The sequence below is a fragment of the Heloderma suspectum genome, chromosome 1 (assembly GCF_057233095.1).
Source record: "Heloderma suspectum isolate Gila_16-S chromosome 1, 16-S_ref, whole genome shotgun sequence".
Lineage (NCBI taxonomy): Eukaryota > Metazoa > Chordata > Lepidosauria > Squamata > Helodermatidae > Heloderma > Heloderma suspectum.
In genome coordinates this window covers 152,412,243-152,428,524 of record NC_139458.1, presented here as the reverse complement: position 1 = coordinate 152,428,524, position 16,282 = coordinate 152,412,243, and the positions used below count along the sequence as shown (strand labels likewise).

The 16,282-nt window shown below is 44.6% G+C and overlaps 1 protein-coding gene across 1 annotated transcript in view; it reads left to right on the top strand.

The window, feature by feature from the left end:
- The window catches only part of LOC146358289 (uncharacterized), a 104,716-nt gene that overhangs the window by 60,479 nt on the left and 27,955 nt on the right, over positions 1-16,282 (top strand). The window contains exons 2-3 of the mRNA XM_084807205.1: positions 9,140-9,287; positions 12,507-14,258. Of these exons, the coding sequence (XP_084663331.1) occupies positions 9,277-9,287; positions 12,507-14,258 (1,763 nt within the window). The 5' untranslated portion in view covers positions 9,140-9,276. The remainder of the gene's footprint in view (positions 1-9,139; positions 9,288-12,506; positions 14,259-16,282) is intronic.

Below are 16,282 nucleotides of genomic sequence, written 5' to 3'. Positions count from 1 at the left end.
AAAATGGCAATTAGGACAGCACAACAGATCTGGGGCACAGCTCAGAAGATCCGGGACCCATGCCCATGTGGAGTTGTGGCAGAGGGGAGGTGGTACTGAACCTTTTCTTCATCAGTCATTTGTTTTCCTATCAGAATCTCCCTCCCCCCATCAAAAGCAATCAGATGGAGGGCTTAGCTGTGAAAATGGCAGACAGAGGAAAGGGTTACGCCTTCCCTTCCCTTCCCTTCCCTTCCCTTCCCTTCCCTTCCCTTCCCTTCCCTTCCCTTCCCTTCCCTTCCCTTCCCTCCACCATTCTCCTCCAATCATACTTGCAGCCTTGTGAAGCCACTTTTCAATTTTTTTTTTTAAAGGGAGGTGGACAGAGAAAGTTACAAACATCTGCATATAATGTCTGGCTCGATCCTAGGGAGCTGCTTGATAAGATTCGAAAGTAAGGCAGCTGCTCAGTCCTGGCATCAGCAGATGACCTGTCAAAGCCACAGAGTTGCCACATGTACTGCAGAGGTCTGCGTCTATAAATGGAACAAACTGGGTAAGCCCAGCTGGCCCTGTCTATGTTCCCCTTGCTTGATAAGGCTTCCCTCAGGCCACAGATGCAGAGAGCTTAAGCAGACTTAATTTGTGGAGCAGTTGGCATCGTGTCAATGCTTTTGGCAAGGAGCTGTGATCTACAGCATGTATCACAGAAAAACCACTTAAAGGAAGGAAACTGCACCATTTAATAGAAGAATGTTGTGGATAAACAACAGCATGCTGATAGATGGGATAATACCATACATGTCTACTCAGAAGTAAGCTGAATCCCAACCTGGGCCTCTGGGATTCCCCAGTCCATCTGTCCCCCCGCATCATTTGGTGGCTTCTCAGCTTTTGCACAGTCCCCCCCGCCCCCATTCTAAAAGGCTGAAATGCCTCTCCTAAGGCTTATTATTGGCCGGAAGAGCTTAATGCCAACATTTGCTGGTATTTTTGGCCTCACCTCTTTTCTCTTTGATCCTGCCCAGCACTGGAATGCAGCCCCCAAGAGCTTATTTGAAACTGAATTTGGCCCTCAGGCTTACAGAGGTTGAACACTCTGCTGTAGTGAATAGTAGGTGGTAAATGAATTGCTGTTTAGTTGGCATCTGGGATTTCCAATGTTTGACCATAATAATCAGTTAAGGACACAATTAGAAAGGCCATTGCTCTGACCCTGGTGACCAGTTCTTATGATCAGTTGTATATTTATTTATTTTAAATACTTCTAGACTTCTCCTTCATCCACAAGAGATCACAGAGTGGTATACATACAATTTAAAAACAGACAACACAGTGCGACAATTAATGTTAAATCAATACAATAAAATGGAGAGGCATGGCTATTCAGCCAGCAGACAAGGCAATCCATTTAAAATGCTTGAGCATAAATAAAAATGTTTTGACTTGGTGCTGAAAATAATACAGAGCTGGTGTCAATGGTATCTTCTCTTGGAGGGCATTCCAGAACTGGGGCACCACCACCGAGAAGGCCCTTGGTTTTATAAATGTATAGTGAACTTCTCCCAGTGATAGAAATCAAAGAAAGGCCTCCTTTGACTATCATTATGCATGTGCAAAATTGTATGGGAAGAGGTACTCCTTTAGATATTTGGGGCCCAAGTGGTTTAGGGCTTGTTACCCTGTTTAAGGGTAAACAGCAGCACCTTGAATTGGGCTGTGTTGCAGATGTATATGACCCAATATACCAACTCTGCATCTTATCTATGGCAGGATGTTATTGATAAATATCCAGTTTGCCTATATTCACAAAAGTTAATAATAATCCTTTCAGGATGATAAATAAAGTGTCATTTTGTAATATTGCATTTTTGCAGAATATACTTACTTGACAATCTATAAGGCTACTTTGTATTGCAATTTTGTGTCATCAAGAGTCCTGTGAATCTCCTCCTGCGTGACTGTGGTATTGTTGTTGTTGTTCAGTCGTTCAGTCGTGTCCGACTCTTCGTAACCCCATGGACCATAGCACGCCAGGCCTTCCTGTCCTCCGCTCTCTCCCGGAGTGTGCTGAAGTCCATATTCATTGCATCGGTGATGCTATCTAGCCATCTCATCCTCTGCTATCCCCTTCTCCTTTTGCCTTCAATCTTTCCCAGCATCAGGGTCTTTTCCAGGGGGTTTTCTCTTCGCATTAGGTGGCCAAAATATTTGAGCTTCAGCTTCAGTATCTGTCCTTCCAATGAGCAGTCAGGGTTGATTTCCTTTCGGGTTGACTGATTTGCCCTCCTTGCAGTCCAGGGGACTCGTAAGAGTCATCTCCAGCACCACAGTTCGAAAGCATCAACTCTTCGGCGCTCAGCCTTCCTTATAGTCCAGCTCTCACAGCCATACATTACTACTGGGAAAACCATAGCTTTGATTAGATGGACCTTTGTCGGCAAGGTGATGTCTCTGCTTCTTACTATGCTGTCTAGGTTTGCCATAGCTTTCCTCCCAAGGAGCAAGAGTCTTTTAATTTCATGGCTACAGTCACCGTCTGCAGTCATCTTGGAGCCCAAGAAAATAAAATATGTCACTGCTTCCATTTCTTCCCCCTCTATATGCCAAGAAGTGATGGGGCCAGATGCCATGATCTTAGTTTTTTTAATGTTGAGTTTCAAACCAGCTTTTGCACTGTCCTCTTTCACCCTCAACAAGAGGCTCTTGAGATCCTCTTCACTTTCTGCCATTATGGTGGTATCGTCTGCGTATCTGAGGTTGTTGATAATTCTCCTGGCAATCTTAATTCCGACCTGTGATTCATCCAGCCTGGTGTTTCTCATGATGTACTCTGCATATAAGTTAAATAAGCAGGGTGACAATATACAGCCTTGTCGTACTCCCTTCCCAATTTTGAACCAATCGGTTGTTCCATGTCTGGTTCTTACTGTTGCTTCTTGTCCCTTGTACTGGTTTCTCAGGAGACAGGTAAGGTGGTCTGGTACTCCCATCTCTTTAAGAATTTGCCAGAGTTTGTTGTGATCCACACAATCAAAGGCTTTAGCGTAGTCAATGAAGCAGAAATAGGCGTTTTTCTGGAATTCTCTTGCTTTCTCCATGATCCAGCGAATGTTGGCGATTTGATCTCTAGTTCCTCTGCCTCTTCTAAACCCAGCTTGTACTTCTGGTAGTTCTCGGTTCGCATACTGCTGAAGCCGAGCTTGTAGGATTTTGAGCATCACCTTGCTGGCATGTGAAAGGAGCGCAATTGTACGGTAGTTTGAACACTCTTTGGCGTTGCCCTTCTTTGAAATTGGAATGTAAACTGACCTTTTCCAGTGTTGTGGCCATTGCTGAGTGTTCCAAATTTGTTGGCATATTGAGTGCAGCACTTTGACAGCATCATCTTTTAGGATTTTAAATAGCTCAGGTGGAATACTGTCATCTCCGCTAGCTTTGTTGTTAGTAATGCTTCCTAAGGCCCACTTGACTTCACTCTCTAGGATGTCCGGCTCAAGTTCAGTGACCGCACTATCATGGCTATCAGGGGCATTAAGATCTTTCCTGTATTGTTCTTCTGTGTATTCTTTCCACCTCTTCTTAATCTCATCTGCTTCTGTGAGGTCCCTGCCTTCTTTGTCCTGTATCATGCCCGTCTTTGCACAAAACGTTCCCTTGTTTTCAAGAAAATCTGAGATCTCATCTCTAGTCTTTCCCATTCTATTGTTTTCCTCGATTTCTTTGCATTGTTCATTTAAGAAGGACTTCTTGTCTCTCCTTGCTATTCTCTGGAACTCTGCATTCAGTTGGGTATGTCTTCCCCTTTCTCCCATGCTTTTCGCTTCCCTTCTTTCCTCAGCTACTTGTAAAGCCTCATCAGACAGCCACTTTGCTTTCTTGCATTTCTTTTCTTTGGGATGGATTGAGTTGCTGCCTCCTGAACAATGTTACGGACCTCTGTCCATAGTTCCTCAGGCACTCTGTCTATCAGGTCTAATCCCTTAAATCTAGTCCTCACCTGCACTGTATATTCATACGGGATATGATTTAGGTCGTACCTGAATGGTTTAGTGGTTTTCCCTACGTTCTTCAATTTAAGCCGAAATTTTGCAATAAGCTCATGATCTGAGCCGCAGTCAGCTCCAGGTCTTGTTTTGACTCACTGTATAGAGCTTCTCCATCTTTGGCTGCAAAGGACATAATCTGATTTCGATATTGACTATCTGGTGATGTTCATGTGTAGAGTCGCCTCTTGTGCTGTTGGAAAAGAGTGCTTGCTATGATCAGCGTGTTCTCTTGGCAAAACTCTCTTAGCCTTTGTCCTGCTTCATTTTGTACAGCAAGGCCATGCTTGCCTGTTATCCCAGTGATTTCTTGCCTTCCTACTTTAGCATTCCAATCCCCTATGATGAAGAGGACATCTTTTTTTGGTGTTAGTTCTGGAAGGTGTTGTAGGTCTTCACAGAACCGATCAACCTCAGCTTCTTCGGGCTCAGTGGTTGGGGCATAGACTTGAATTACTGTGATGCTGAATGGTTTGCCTTGGATTCGTACTGAGATCATTCTGTCGTTTTTGAGATTGTACCCCAGTACTGCTTTTCCCACCCTTTTGTTGTCTATGAGTGCTACTCCATTTCTTCTACGGGATTCTTGCCCACAGTAGTAGATATAATGGTCACCTGAATTAAATTCGCCCATGCTTGTCCATTTTAGTTTGCTGATCCCCAAGATGTCAATGTTCAGTCTTGCCATCTCATGTTTGACCACCTCCAGCTTACCTTGATTCATTGATCTGACATTCCAGGTTCCTAAACAATATTGTTCTTTACAGCATCGGACTTTGTTTTCACCACCAGACACATCCACAGCTGAGTGTCCTTTCGGCTTTGGCCCAGCCGCTTCACTCTTTCTGGCGCTACTTGGAAATTCCTTCTGCTCTTCCCCAGTAGTATATTGGACACCTTCCGACCTGAGGGGCTCATCTTCCAGCGTCATCTCTTTTAGCCTTGTGATACGTTCCGTGGGGTTTTCTTGGCAAGAATACTAGAGCGGGTTGCCGTTTCCTCCTCCAGTGGACCAAATTTTGTCTGAACTCTCTGCGATGACCTGTCCGTCTTGGGTGGCCCTGCACGGCATAGCTGATGGCTTCACTGAGTTACGCAAGCCCCTTCGCCACAACAAGGCAGTGATCCATGAAGGGGCCATGTACTGCTACTGACCACTTAAATTAAGGATGGGGAATGTGCAGCCCTCTAGATGTTGGTGGACTGCAGGCCCCATCGTCCCTCACCATTAGCTATTCTGGCTAGGGCTGATGGGAGTTTTAGACTAACAACAGCTGGAGGGCCACATGCTCCCACCACTGACTTAAATGATGAAAATATATGACAAAACCATAAAGACTAGAGTGAGTTGGGAGCTGGATTCATCCATGAATATTTTCCCTACCGTAAAGCAATTTTTTACTTTGCTGTGGACCTGGAACTGTGGAATACATGTGGGACACATGGAAGTGTGTTGTGGGCCCAACAATAAGCATGTACAAATGCACATTGGATCGATGATGCTATCCGCTTCCAACATGTTATGTTCAAAATCAGTTGGTGGGCAGGTAGGTCGGTGTGCGTGTGTATGTGTGTGCATCCACCCAGGGAACAATGAGTTTGGAGTTATGCTTCATTTTGTGTAACATCTGTGTCTCTCTATCAGATGTGTGCTCTCTCTCTGCCAGGATATAGGGTAAATATCTAGAGGGAGAACCATAAAATCGGACTCCCTGCTGGATGCTCTAAGTGATGCTGTCCCACTGCCAATTTACTGCTGAGATTTGAGAAGTCTCAGTTATGGGTAATAGGGAGGCATGAGACCAGGCTCACTCTATCTGTCCACTACCAGCCAATGCTAAAGCAAAACGGGTCCCGCTGGCCTCTGCTCCCTGGAGTCGCATTTGGCGTTATGTCATAAGTCACAAGGTGCTTTGTTCTCTGCTAATTGGGAGCTATTATTCGAGGAAGTAGATGAGGAAGGGTAATGTGCCATGGAATTGCCTGTCCCTCCCTCTCCCCTCCTGCATCCCTTGGGCCTGCACCACTTTAGCAAAGGCTTCGAGTAGAATGCTAGAGGGGAGCAGGTGTGTGTGGGGGGTCAGCTGAAGTGGAAAAATACTAGCAAAGCAGCTTTCTGCCAGGCTTGGAGAACCACCTCTTCCCTGACTATCCCATGAACCAAATCTCTCCAGGATCAAACATCACACCAGCTACGTCCTATCTCTCATCCACAGACAGAGTGAAGAACCTATCCTGCATTTGTTTTTGGCTGGTACTTTGCAGTGCCTCCTTTATCATGGAGCCCCTGGGCCCATGTTAACTTTGGACCCCATGTTCACTTTGAACGCTGTCTTGCTCCTTATAGTCCATTCCCATTCCTTTTGAAATGTTTATCTCTCTCCCTGTCTCGTTTCTCTGTTTTCATCCTCCTGATGTTTCCCCTCATTCTGCTAAGGTAGGGTCAGGCAGGCAGGCTTAGGAGGAAATACTTTATTCCGGTAAAGCTTAATCCTCTAAATATGTCAGATTCTTTGGTGGAGCTGGGGTGAGGGAAGGAGGCAGGGAGAGATTTTGAATAGAATAGAATACCAGCAGCTTTCAGAGCCAGGCCAATACAGTACAGTGTCATTGCAATGGAAGTCAATTAAACCTGTTTCCACAATGTGTGTATGTATGGGGGTGGGGGCAGGGTGGGGGGAGAGGTTGAAGGTGTGGGGGGAGATGGTGGGAATCCTGTTGCTTATTGAATGAGTGTGTGTGTGTGTGTGTGTGTGTGTGTGTGAATTCTTTAGCCAGGAGAACTAGTAATTGTTATATATATGATCACCTCTTTGCAGAAGGCATGTGGATTGATGCAGCAAGAAACTCTGGCCCACAGAACCTTACCAGCCTAGCTAACTTACAGGCCCAATTCAGACCTTCAGTTACTGAAGTAGTCCAGTCCTTTTGCAAAATTGCAGCCTGTGTAAAAAAACAAAGCAAAAAAACACATATGCATCAGAGAGAACTTGGCTAACATCACCCTTTTCATGTAGGTTGGACATGATTTGATATGGTTGTGCCCCCTTAAGAAAACTGAAGCAACCCCCTTTTGATAACTGAGGTGCTGTAGTCTCGTGAGAGCTCTGTACCACCTCAGTTAGAGAATGTTTGAACCATCCCGTAGAGGGTCAGAAAAATGTAGCTGGATTTTAGAATGGCACTCCCCTCCACCTCTTTTTAAATTAGGCTTTAGTTTTGTAGCAGTAAAGCTGTATGTTTCTAACAAGTTCCTCAAAATTATTGGGTTTGTGTAGAGGGTACTTATGCTGGCCCTGAAATTGTGCTTATCTGTAGTGGAGCTGGACCAAGTATAAGTACTGGTTGAAATGCCAGGTCTGTGTGGTTTGCAGAGAAGAGATTCATTGAAAGAGCAACTTGCTCTATTTATTAATTCTTCTTATGATGAATATTGTCCAAGGAAGGGCTGGTTCACACATACATGTACATTGCTTGAATCCTTATCACTTGATCGACCAAGCTGAATGTGTGAACTGATTTTATTAAAAAGCAACACAAGGAGGTCTTTGGTGATACGGAAGTTCTATTTGTGGTATTTGATCTGTGATGGCTTATTTAGATGTGATAGCTCGTTCAGATATGGAGACAGTAACTTAATGCTCTGGTCAAGTGATGAACATATTGTGAACTGGCCCCATAGTGTATGGGCAAGAAAGGTCTACAAGGCAACGCTTCAGAAACTAGGTAATATTCCTAGGCCTGTCAATGGTCTGTGAGTCATTAGTGTTTAGCCAGAGCAGCCTCTCACAGCAACAGCAAGCATTCACCAGTATTTACAAATTTATTCTTAACCGTCCTTGATACTTAAAGCACAAATCACAACATGGCTAGCCATGCAACATCTGAATATATTCAGCTGGCTTCACAGGAGGTAAGAAAGCCCAGATACTAGTGCTTTTTCTGACCTACTGATAAGATGGGAGGTTCCTCCTAGGTGGTGTCAAAGTTGTCACCCCCCCTTCTGAATTCCATGATCCATCAGTCAGGTTAGGGTGAAGATAAATGGGAGCATTTGCACATAACAATAAGCCAGTAATCCTGGTTTAATAAGCCATAATCTGAACAAGCAGTGTGCCAGTGCACATAGCCCATTAGCCCCTGCTTTGCTCCTCTGCTTGCATGAGTGGGAAAACAAACCAGGAAGGGGAAAGCTTCATGTGATGTCTGAACCCAGAATTCTGGTTAAGTGCACTCAAACAAACCAGGATTCCTGAGCCACCAACAAACCCTGGTTTAAAGCTGGTTTATGATCTTGGCATATTTGGGCCTCTTAACCATAATCCCAAGTTTGTTATGTGAAGCTTGTTTACCCGCTCATGCTAAAGGAGAAGCAAAGCTTGAGTGAATGAGCTGCGTGCATGAGCATGCAGCTCATTCACATCATGGTCTATTAAGCCAAGATTCCTGTCTTATCATTATGTGTGAATGTGACCATTGTTTGAAGAGTGGCAGAGGAAGTTTGATAACACATTCATTGCTCTTAAAACATACATTTTTTTCACTCCTGGCATAAGCTCTTGGGGAAAAAATACATAGGGTTTTCATATGGTTTTAGGCTGAACTTGGAAAAGCCAGGTCTTCCTTTTAATTTTGATGCCATTGCATCCTGTGACATCCCCAGCACACCTTCTCCCTTCTCTGAGAAGCATTTTTTAAATTTAATATAGGGGATAAACATTCATATGCATAAGTCCAAGTGTGCATCTTTTAAAACAATCGAAAATTAAAGTTGGGGAGAGACCAAGGGCTAATTCATTTGCTTATCCAGCACTTGCTGGTATGTACCAATAGAGGTGAAGCCAGGTTCACACTATGGAAGGAGAACCCACAGTGACTATTCTAATGCAATCCCATGCATACGTTCCTGGGAGCAAGCCCCACTGAACACTGTGGAACTTACTTCAGAATAAACATGTTTAGAATTATTCTGTGACTGTGTTTCATGAGCAGGTGTTTTTCCTATTCCTTCTCTTATAATTATTTCTATGCCACTGTTGGTCTGAGGTGAGCCATCTCTGTTCCCTGCTAAATGTTCTCCTCTCATGCTGTCTTTATTCTCTCTTTCCTGCCAGGTCAAGTTGTAACCTTTGATCACACAAGAAATGCTTCTTTGCCATTACCTGCGCCCTTCCCTGGAGAGAACAACAGAGGAGAAATAATTAAAGCATGAACAAAGTCAAATATCTCAAAACAAGCCCTACTAAGCTGGATGAGGACCAGGTGAGATGGTGGGCTGATTACTGAAAATACCTCAAAAAACCATGAGCACCTAATTCATGCACGTTGGAGATGGTCCACATTGTTTTTCATGTTATCCCATAACAGTGACTGGAGTCCCAAAAGAATGTAATTCTTAGACAGCTTCTTGAAGAACATTTCTATATTCAGATACAGGTGCTCTGGTAGAAAATACATCACACCAGAATGCGCCAGTGTGGTATAGAGGTTACAGCATTGGGCTTGGAGGCGTGGAACACAGGTTCAGGTCCCAGCATAGCCACAATGATGTTCACTGAATGTTCTTGCTGAGATAAGTAATTGGCTGCGTTCGCACATAACGATAAACCAGGATTTATGGCTTGCTGTGGCCCTCTTCAGGCATTATTAAATCCTATGTGTGGAAGGCAGATGGGCATGCACTCTCCACCCCAAGGTGACAGAAAAGGTCTGTAGTGAGGCCTCAACCACATTCCATGGAGAAGATTTGATAATGCCTGAAGAAGGCTGGTGAATGAGCACTATGCTGTTGCGTGCAGACTGTTTTGGTTATCCCTTTGCGTGAGTGGGTAAAAGTAACCAGAAAAGGATAGCTTATTGTGACGCCCAAACTCAGGATCCTCGTTTGTTGTTCCCAAGCAAGCAGGATTGTAAGCCTACAACAAACCCGGGGTTAAAGCAGGCTTACAACTCTGGCTTGTGTGGGAGCAACAAACTTACTGGTTTATTGTTATGTTTGAACTGAGCTATTCTCTCTCACCCTAACCCACCTCACAAAGGCATTTTAATGATAAAAATTAAAGACCCCTCTGAATGAGCTTCCTGGGATCATTCTGGGATCGATATATGATGGGCGAAGTAAGCTAAGGGCAATTTGATGTTTTGTTTGTTGCTTCTCCCTTTAAAGTATGTGGAAGCAGCTGTCAGGAAAGGATTGGGGCTTGGCCCCATGTATTTTAAAGGGCCAAATGGCAACAAAAACATGCATATTCCATGCAGAACAGATGCAATGGAGGTATATTTTGTACTTTGAGTGCCTGTACCTGGTTACAAAACGTTGCACAGCAGGGCACCCTCAGATTTGTGCCAAGATTTTGATCCCTAGTATCTAGTTGATGATACATTCATCCATTAAACAGGATGAATGTTATGGAAGCCATCTGTTATGTGCACATTTCCCAAGTTATGTAGACATTACATTGATTGCCAGGAAGTGAAGGTTGTCAGTGCAGTTCTGTAGGTTTTTCAGGGGCATGTTAACCATCACCAGTAGGGTAATTGTCAGCCCTGAACATGATGCACCATTGGTCTGACTCAGCACCACCTAAAGGCCTATTATATATGATGAGCTGGTAACTGGATAGGAGGGAGAGTCCCATTCCATTCACGATCTGCACCCACCAATCCCACTCCTTACCCTTCTCTCCATTAAGGAGGCCACTGCCATGGGTGAAGCAAGAGGCAGGGCTAGGTCTGCTTTTCCGAAACTGCTGCTACTGCTTAAGAGGGAGGCAAGGACGGCTTCAGAGGGAGTCAGGCTACAGCTGTTCTTCCTTTCTTCTTTTCACTGTGTTTTCTCATTTTTCTTGGGAGAGGAAGTGCCGGAAAGATGCCACCACTCCCTCACAGCCCTAGATCTCCTTTCAAAAGGAAAGCAGGAGAATTGCTCCCCTTCCTGGTGTTGATGGCTGGGCCACCCAAAGCAAGTTCGATGCCACAGGCGGGTTGTCCCAAAGTGTAGCACTCCACATTTCCCCATAAGGATAAACAGCAACACTTTGTTTATATAGGAGAGAGTAAAAGGTGCACTCAGGAACACAACTGGGGCGAAAGCTAAACTTACTCACTCTTGATGTGACCCAAGGCATTAAGAGTGAAGCCTGCTTCTACATGTATGGCCCTTTCTGTCTCTGTTATTTTGGCTGTCAGATATTGGGCTTTGTCAGCCTTCACCAGTTTCATACTGATTCGGCAAAAAGGGATACGTTCCATCAGGCTCAGTATTTCCTTGACTGGTAGTAGCTTTTCTAGGTCTCTCTCAGGGCTTCTCCTTGAGTCTATTTTAAGTGGAGTTAGCAGGAGACATTATACATCCAAATAGTGAGCTCTCCCACTGCACTTCAGCCTGCTGCTGTTCTAGTGAAGGACGGTAGTATCAGTTACGAAGACTACTATTGGGTCACTATCTTGACCACAAAGGTGTAGTGGAGCCTGTTCTCCAATATGAAAGCACCTTTTAGAAGGTCCAGCATTTACCTGTATCTTAGGGTGCTTCCAGATGTGGCTTTTATGCAATAAAATTCTGCCTCACAGAATTTTATGGGGTGGGGTGGAGAGGTGAAGACATCTCTAATTTGTAACCCTTCTGTGTTTTCCTACTGCTGCTTCTGTCATTTTTCTTACTAGAAAAAAATGTCCATTAAGGAGGAAAAGATGGAATAGCTGCATAGTGACTCTGGATGGGTAGTACCAGGAGCCGTCCCCCGTAGTCTCTTCTCCTTGCTTTTTCATCATTGGCACGGTGTTCTGATGCCTCTGAAACCATTGAGCTGAGCAGCCATAACTTAGTTTGGGTCCCCATAAGCCCTGTCTGGACTACAAAACCGATATCAGTTTTAGAGTACTTTAACTGCCTGAAAACATCCTGGGAGTTGGGTTTTAGTTAGATACAAATAATTCTCTTTTAAAGCTCTCCCCCCACCCACCCCCAAGACAACTCTAATTCCCAGGGCCCCTGAAAAGATGCAAAGACTATGAAATCAGTTTAAACCTATAGTGTGGACATGCCTTGAGTGTTTCATCAGCCAGAACATTTTGTTAAATGTCATAATTCATTTCATCATTCCCACACTTCTGTGTTCATACTGGGAATAGTAACACTGGGACAGGCTGGATACCCAGAAGAAAGTTCCTGGTACATGAAAAATAGCCATCTACTCTAGTTTTAAAAAGCTTACAATGATGCTATTTTGAATGGTCCCCTGGTAGGTTGTTCCATTGTCTGATTAGACTTAGGCCAGAACCAGACATGATTGTAGCAGATCTGTATCTTCAAGGGCAGAGCTTGCCAAACAGCTGTAAACCAAAAGTGAACCTCAAACTGGGTTGAGGTTCCCTTTTGGATACTTCTGTGATCACTGGATGCACATCAAATGTTTTCACCGTCTGTCTCTGAGATCCATGTCTCTTCCATCAGCTCCTTTCTCTTCTTTGCATTATCAGGTTTCTCCTCTGTGCGTGGACCCACAGTGATGACTCTGGAGATGTATCTGCTCTTTTATGTGAGTACCCAGAGAGCAGAGCTCTGCTGTCTGTGGCCAGGACTTCTGAACGCCATCTGAGCAGTCTGGCAACTCCTTCATCCTCTTGCCCTCTCCCTTCTAAAAACATCAGTCTGTTAAATCATCCATGTCGGTTTGCTATGACATACATCAATGTTGATGAGAGACAGGAACACTGTCGGGTAATTCTGAGCTGCCAGAATAATCAACTGTACACACAACATGGCGTAAAGGATTTCTCAATTAGCAGCATGCATCCACTAAAGAACTTAGACACTCGTCTTTTTACCAGAGACTTTAATCCTGTAAGCAAAGTAGACAGCAATGCAGGGGCACATCTGTATCGGAGTGTGGAGAACCTACACTGGGCCACAATGGCTGATTCACATTGTCATCCCCACTGTGGAAACATAGACAATGAACTTGTTTTTCATTACAAAGGCACAGCACATTGGTCCAAGTATTCCATGGAAGGTGCCCCGTCTCCCAGCTCACCTGAATGTTGCCGACACTCCCCACTTCCCTCGGAGCAAATGCCGCCTGCAGCACGAGACATAGTCTTTCCCCCTGGTGCCAAAGTGCCTCCATGGCTTTTCTCCTCCATAGATGTGGATGCCAAAAAAACCCTGAAGGAAAAGCTTAGACTTCACAGTGCGAAAGTGGCAGAAATTTGCAAGCCTCTCAGACCTCAGGCTTCCTTGAACGACCTGGTTGCAAGGGAATGTTCCGAATGCCGGGCATGCCAGCCATCTAAGAATGGTTGTTCAGTTAACTGTTGTACCATATTTGTGCAGCACACTACCCTTCCTCATGGGCCATGGGTGGCGCTGGGGAGGCATCGGCCATGTTTTTCTCGCCAGCTCACCAGCCCAGAAGACATCAAACAAGAAGCTCAGAGGAGGCTGCAAATCAGGAGACAGAACAGCTCACCTAACCTGACCCTCCATTGTGCTAATGACGGCCAGGAGATGGCCAAATCCCAAACTACTGGATCCTTAAAGGGATATGAGGTGGAAGGGGACACCAGAAGGACTTTGGAGCTGAGCAGGAAAGGAGATTGCAAAGAAAGGCTCTACATTCCAACTTTTGAAGAATTCAAGATGATGAGAATCAAGGGGACATGCTTTCTCAATGGCAGCAATGAAACATCACAAGACGTGAAGAAAAGGTCCCAAAGATTAGAAGAAAAAAGAAATCAGAACATTTGTTCAGATCCCCAGCAGGATCTTGCCAAAGAAATGGTTCCAACTATAGATTATTATGATGATGTTTTTCATGAAAACACTGAGATCGCTTCTGGCTTTGTTGGCTATCAAGATAGCTCCTCCACATGGGACAGAAGTTTCTGCCTGATGAATATGCCTGCGGCTCGGGACAAGAATGATGAGGTGCCAACTGCAGATAGGACCCCAGTCCCCATTTGTTCTAGTCCAGTCCCAAGATCACCTCTACAGTCTGCTGCAGTTCCTAGGGAGGAGGGAAGGGAAGCCTTTGGTGAAGGGGAGAAGCAGGGACTGGATGCAAGACAACTAAATGAAGTCCTTCACCATGCTGGACGGTCCCTTCTGCCTGAAACCCGGTCTTCTTGTTGCCCGTTGCTATTAGAAGCAACAGATATATCCAGCTATGGAGCTAAGCTACAGAAAATGAAGGATGAATTTATAGGTTCTGCACTCGACCTCATTAAAAAGAGGTAACCTACTCTATTAGAGTTCCTGAGAGCAATCTCAGTTTGAGGATTCTTACAAATGTACTTACAAATTCAGCTGGCATAAGTAATTTCTAGAACTTTCTTTCTGAAGTCAGTATGCTGTGGAGGTGAAACACCTTTGCTTTCACTAGCATGGAAGCTGATGTTCGGGATAGCTTTCTCCTCCAGACCTGGGGGGTGGGGGTGTCTTTCCCGGAGGCATTAGACAGCTGTAGCCATAAGAGGCGGTGTTGAGGCCATGTGAATTTATACGAGAGGACAATCATTATTTTCTTTGGAAGAACTGACTAATAGTTGTGCTTCAAGCTGAGGATTTTAACTGATTACTGTATCTGCTGAAAAAAAAGAATTTTCTTCCAGGTCAGGTTTGCCTAGCAGTTGATGGAGGTGGGCAGTGCATGGAGAGGGATGTTTTCTTCCTCTGCCCTGTGTGTCTTTGCTCACTTGCTTGAGCCAATTGGAGTAACTGGATTTCTTAGCCATGGACCGTGTTCAGACTTTGGCTTAGCGTTATGAGCCTCACTTCTCCCAGGCTCATATGCATGTGCTCCCCCTCTGGCGTGGCCATGAGGAGGAGGTTGGTGGCTTCCCCTTCTGTCTGAGATGAACCAAACCACTTGGGTGTAGTGGTTAGGGTGCTGGACTGGGTTTCAGGATATTTGGGTTCTAGTCCCCACTTGGCCATGAAGCTGACTGGTTGACTTTGGGCCAGTCATTAACTCTCAGCCTGACCTACCTCACAGGGCTGTTGTGAGGATAAAATGGAAAGGAGGAGGAGGATCGTGTAAGCCACCTTCGGTTCCTTGGAGGAAAAACAGATGGGCTATAAATGTAATAATATTAAAAAAAACAACAACAACCCACAGTTCAGCATATCATTTGAACTCTAAACAGTGGCTAATATTAACTACGGCTAGTGAAAACTTAAGTCAGCTTCATGAAGTATGATTTCAAGTTGTCTTGTTTCCATTAAACATGGTTAAGATTAACTCCTGTTTGTCTAGGTTCAGACAACATGGGAAGCTGAAATTAATCAAAAGAGAGAGTGAACACTTCCAAACTCCTCCTCATGGCTTCACCAGAAGAGGATGGATTGGGAGTGGGGGGTAAGCATTTGAAACTGGTAGTGGGGAAGCTAGGCTCCTATTTGTAATGCTAAATTATGGTTTAGTGCAGCTGTTCCCAACTGAATGCCCTCTGGATGTTTTCAAATACAACTCCCATCATCCCTGACCATTGGCCATGCTGGCTGGAACTGATGGGAGATGTGATGCCCTCTAGATATTTTGGACTACATTGGGATGGTTATATCCAAACCAACTGCTGTGCTGCCCCTTGTCCATTCTTGCTGTTTGTTTATAGCACATTGACTCACATCTAGATTATCATAGGCGGGATTAATTTTGGCCTTAGGGCAGTGAGCTAGAGGGAATGATCTCTTCGTCACTATCAGCCATATGAAATACCCTCAGTGGAGGTGACAGGAAATCAGAGTAATTTACAGTCACTGACCACCCAACAACTCGCTTTCACATAATCAGGGCCAATGATTCCAAAATGGTGGGTTTAGAAATTATCCATGGCAATGGAAATCGAATAGATTGCTAGATTTCCAGCAATGTGTATTGGGGCCATGTATATTGGTGGGAAGGATGAGTCCTTGGTAGAGATTAACAGTGTAATCCCATGCATGTCTACTTGGAAGTAAGTTCCAGTGAGATGAATGCAGCTGGCTCCCAGGTAACTGCGTATAAGATTGCAGCCATATTGTTGGAATTACTTGTTAGAAGTCTCAGGATTCACTGTTGTAAGGTTTTAGAGGTCACATGAGGTGACTGAGTGACCCCCTTGTTTGTTGATGGGATTTATACCCCTCCTTATCACATACGGCCTCAAAGCAGCTTACAATACCAAGTTTAAAGCAAAATATAAACAACAAATAAGAACAACAAGTAGAAAAAGATGATAAAAGCAGCAGATAAGACACATTAAAAACCAGCCAGTAA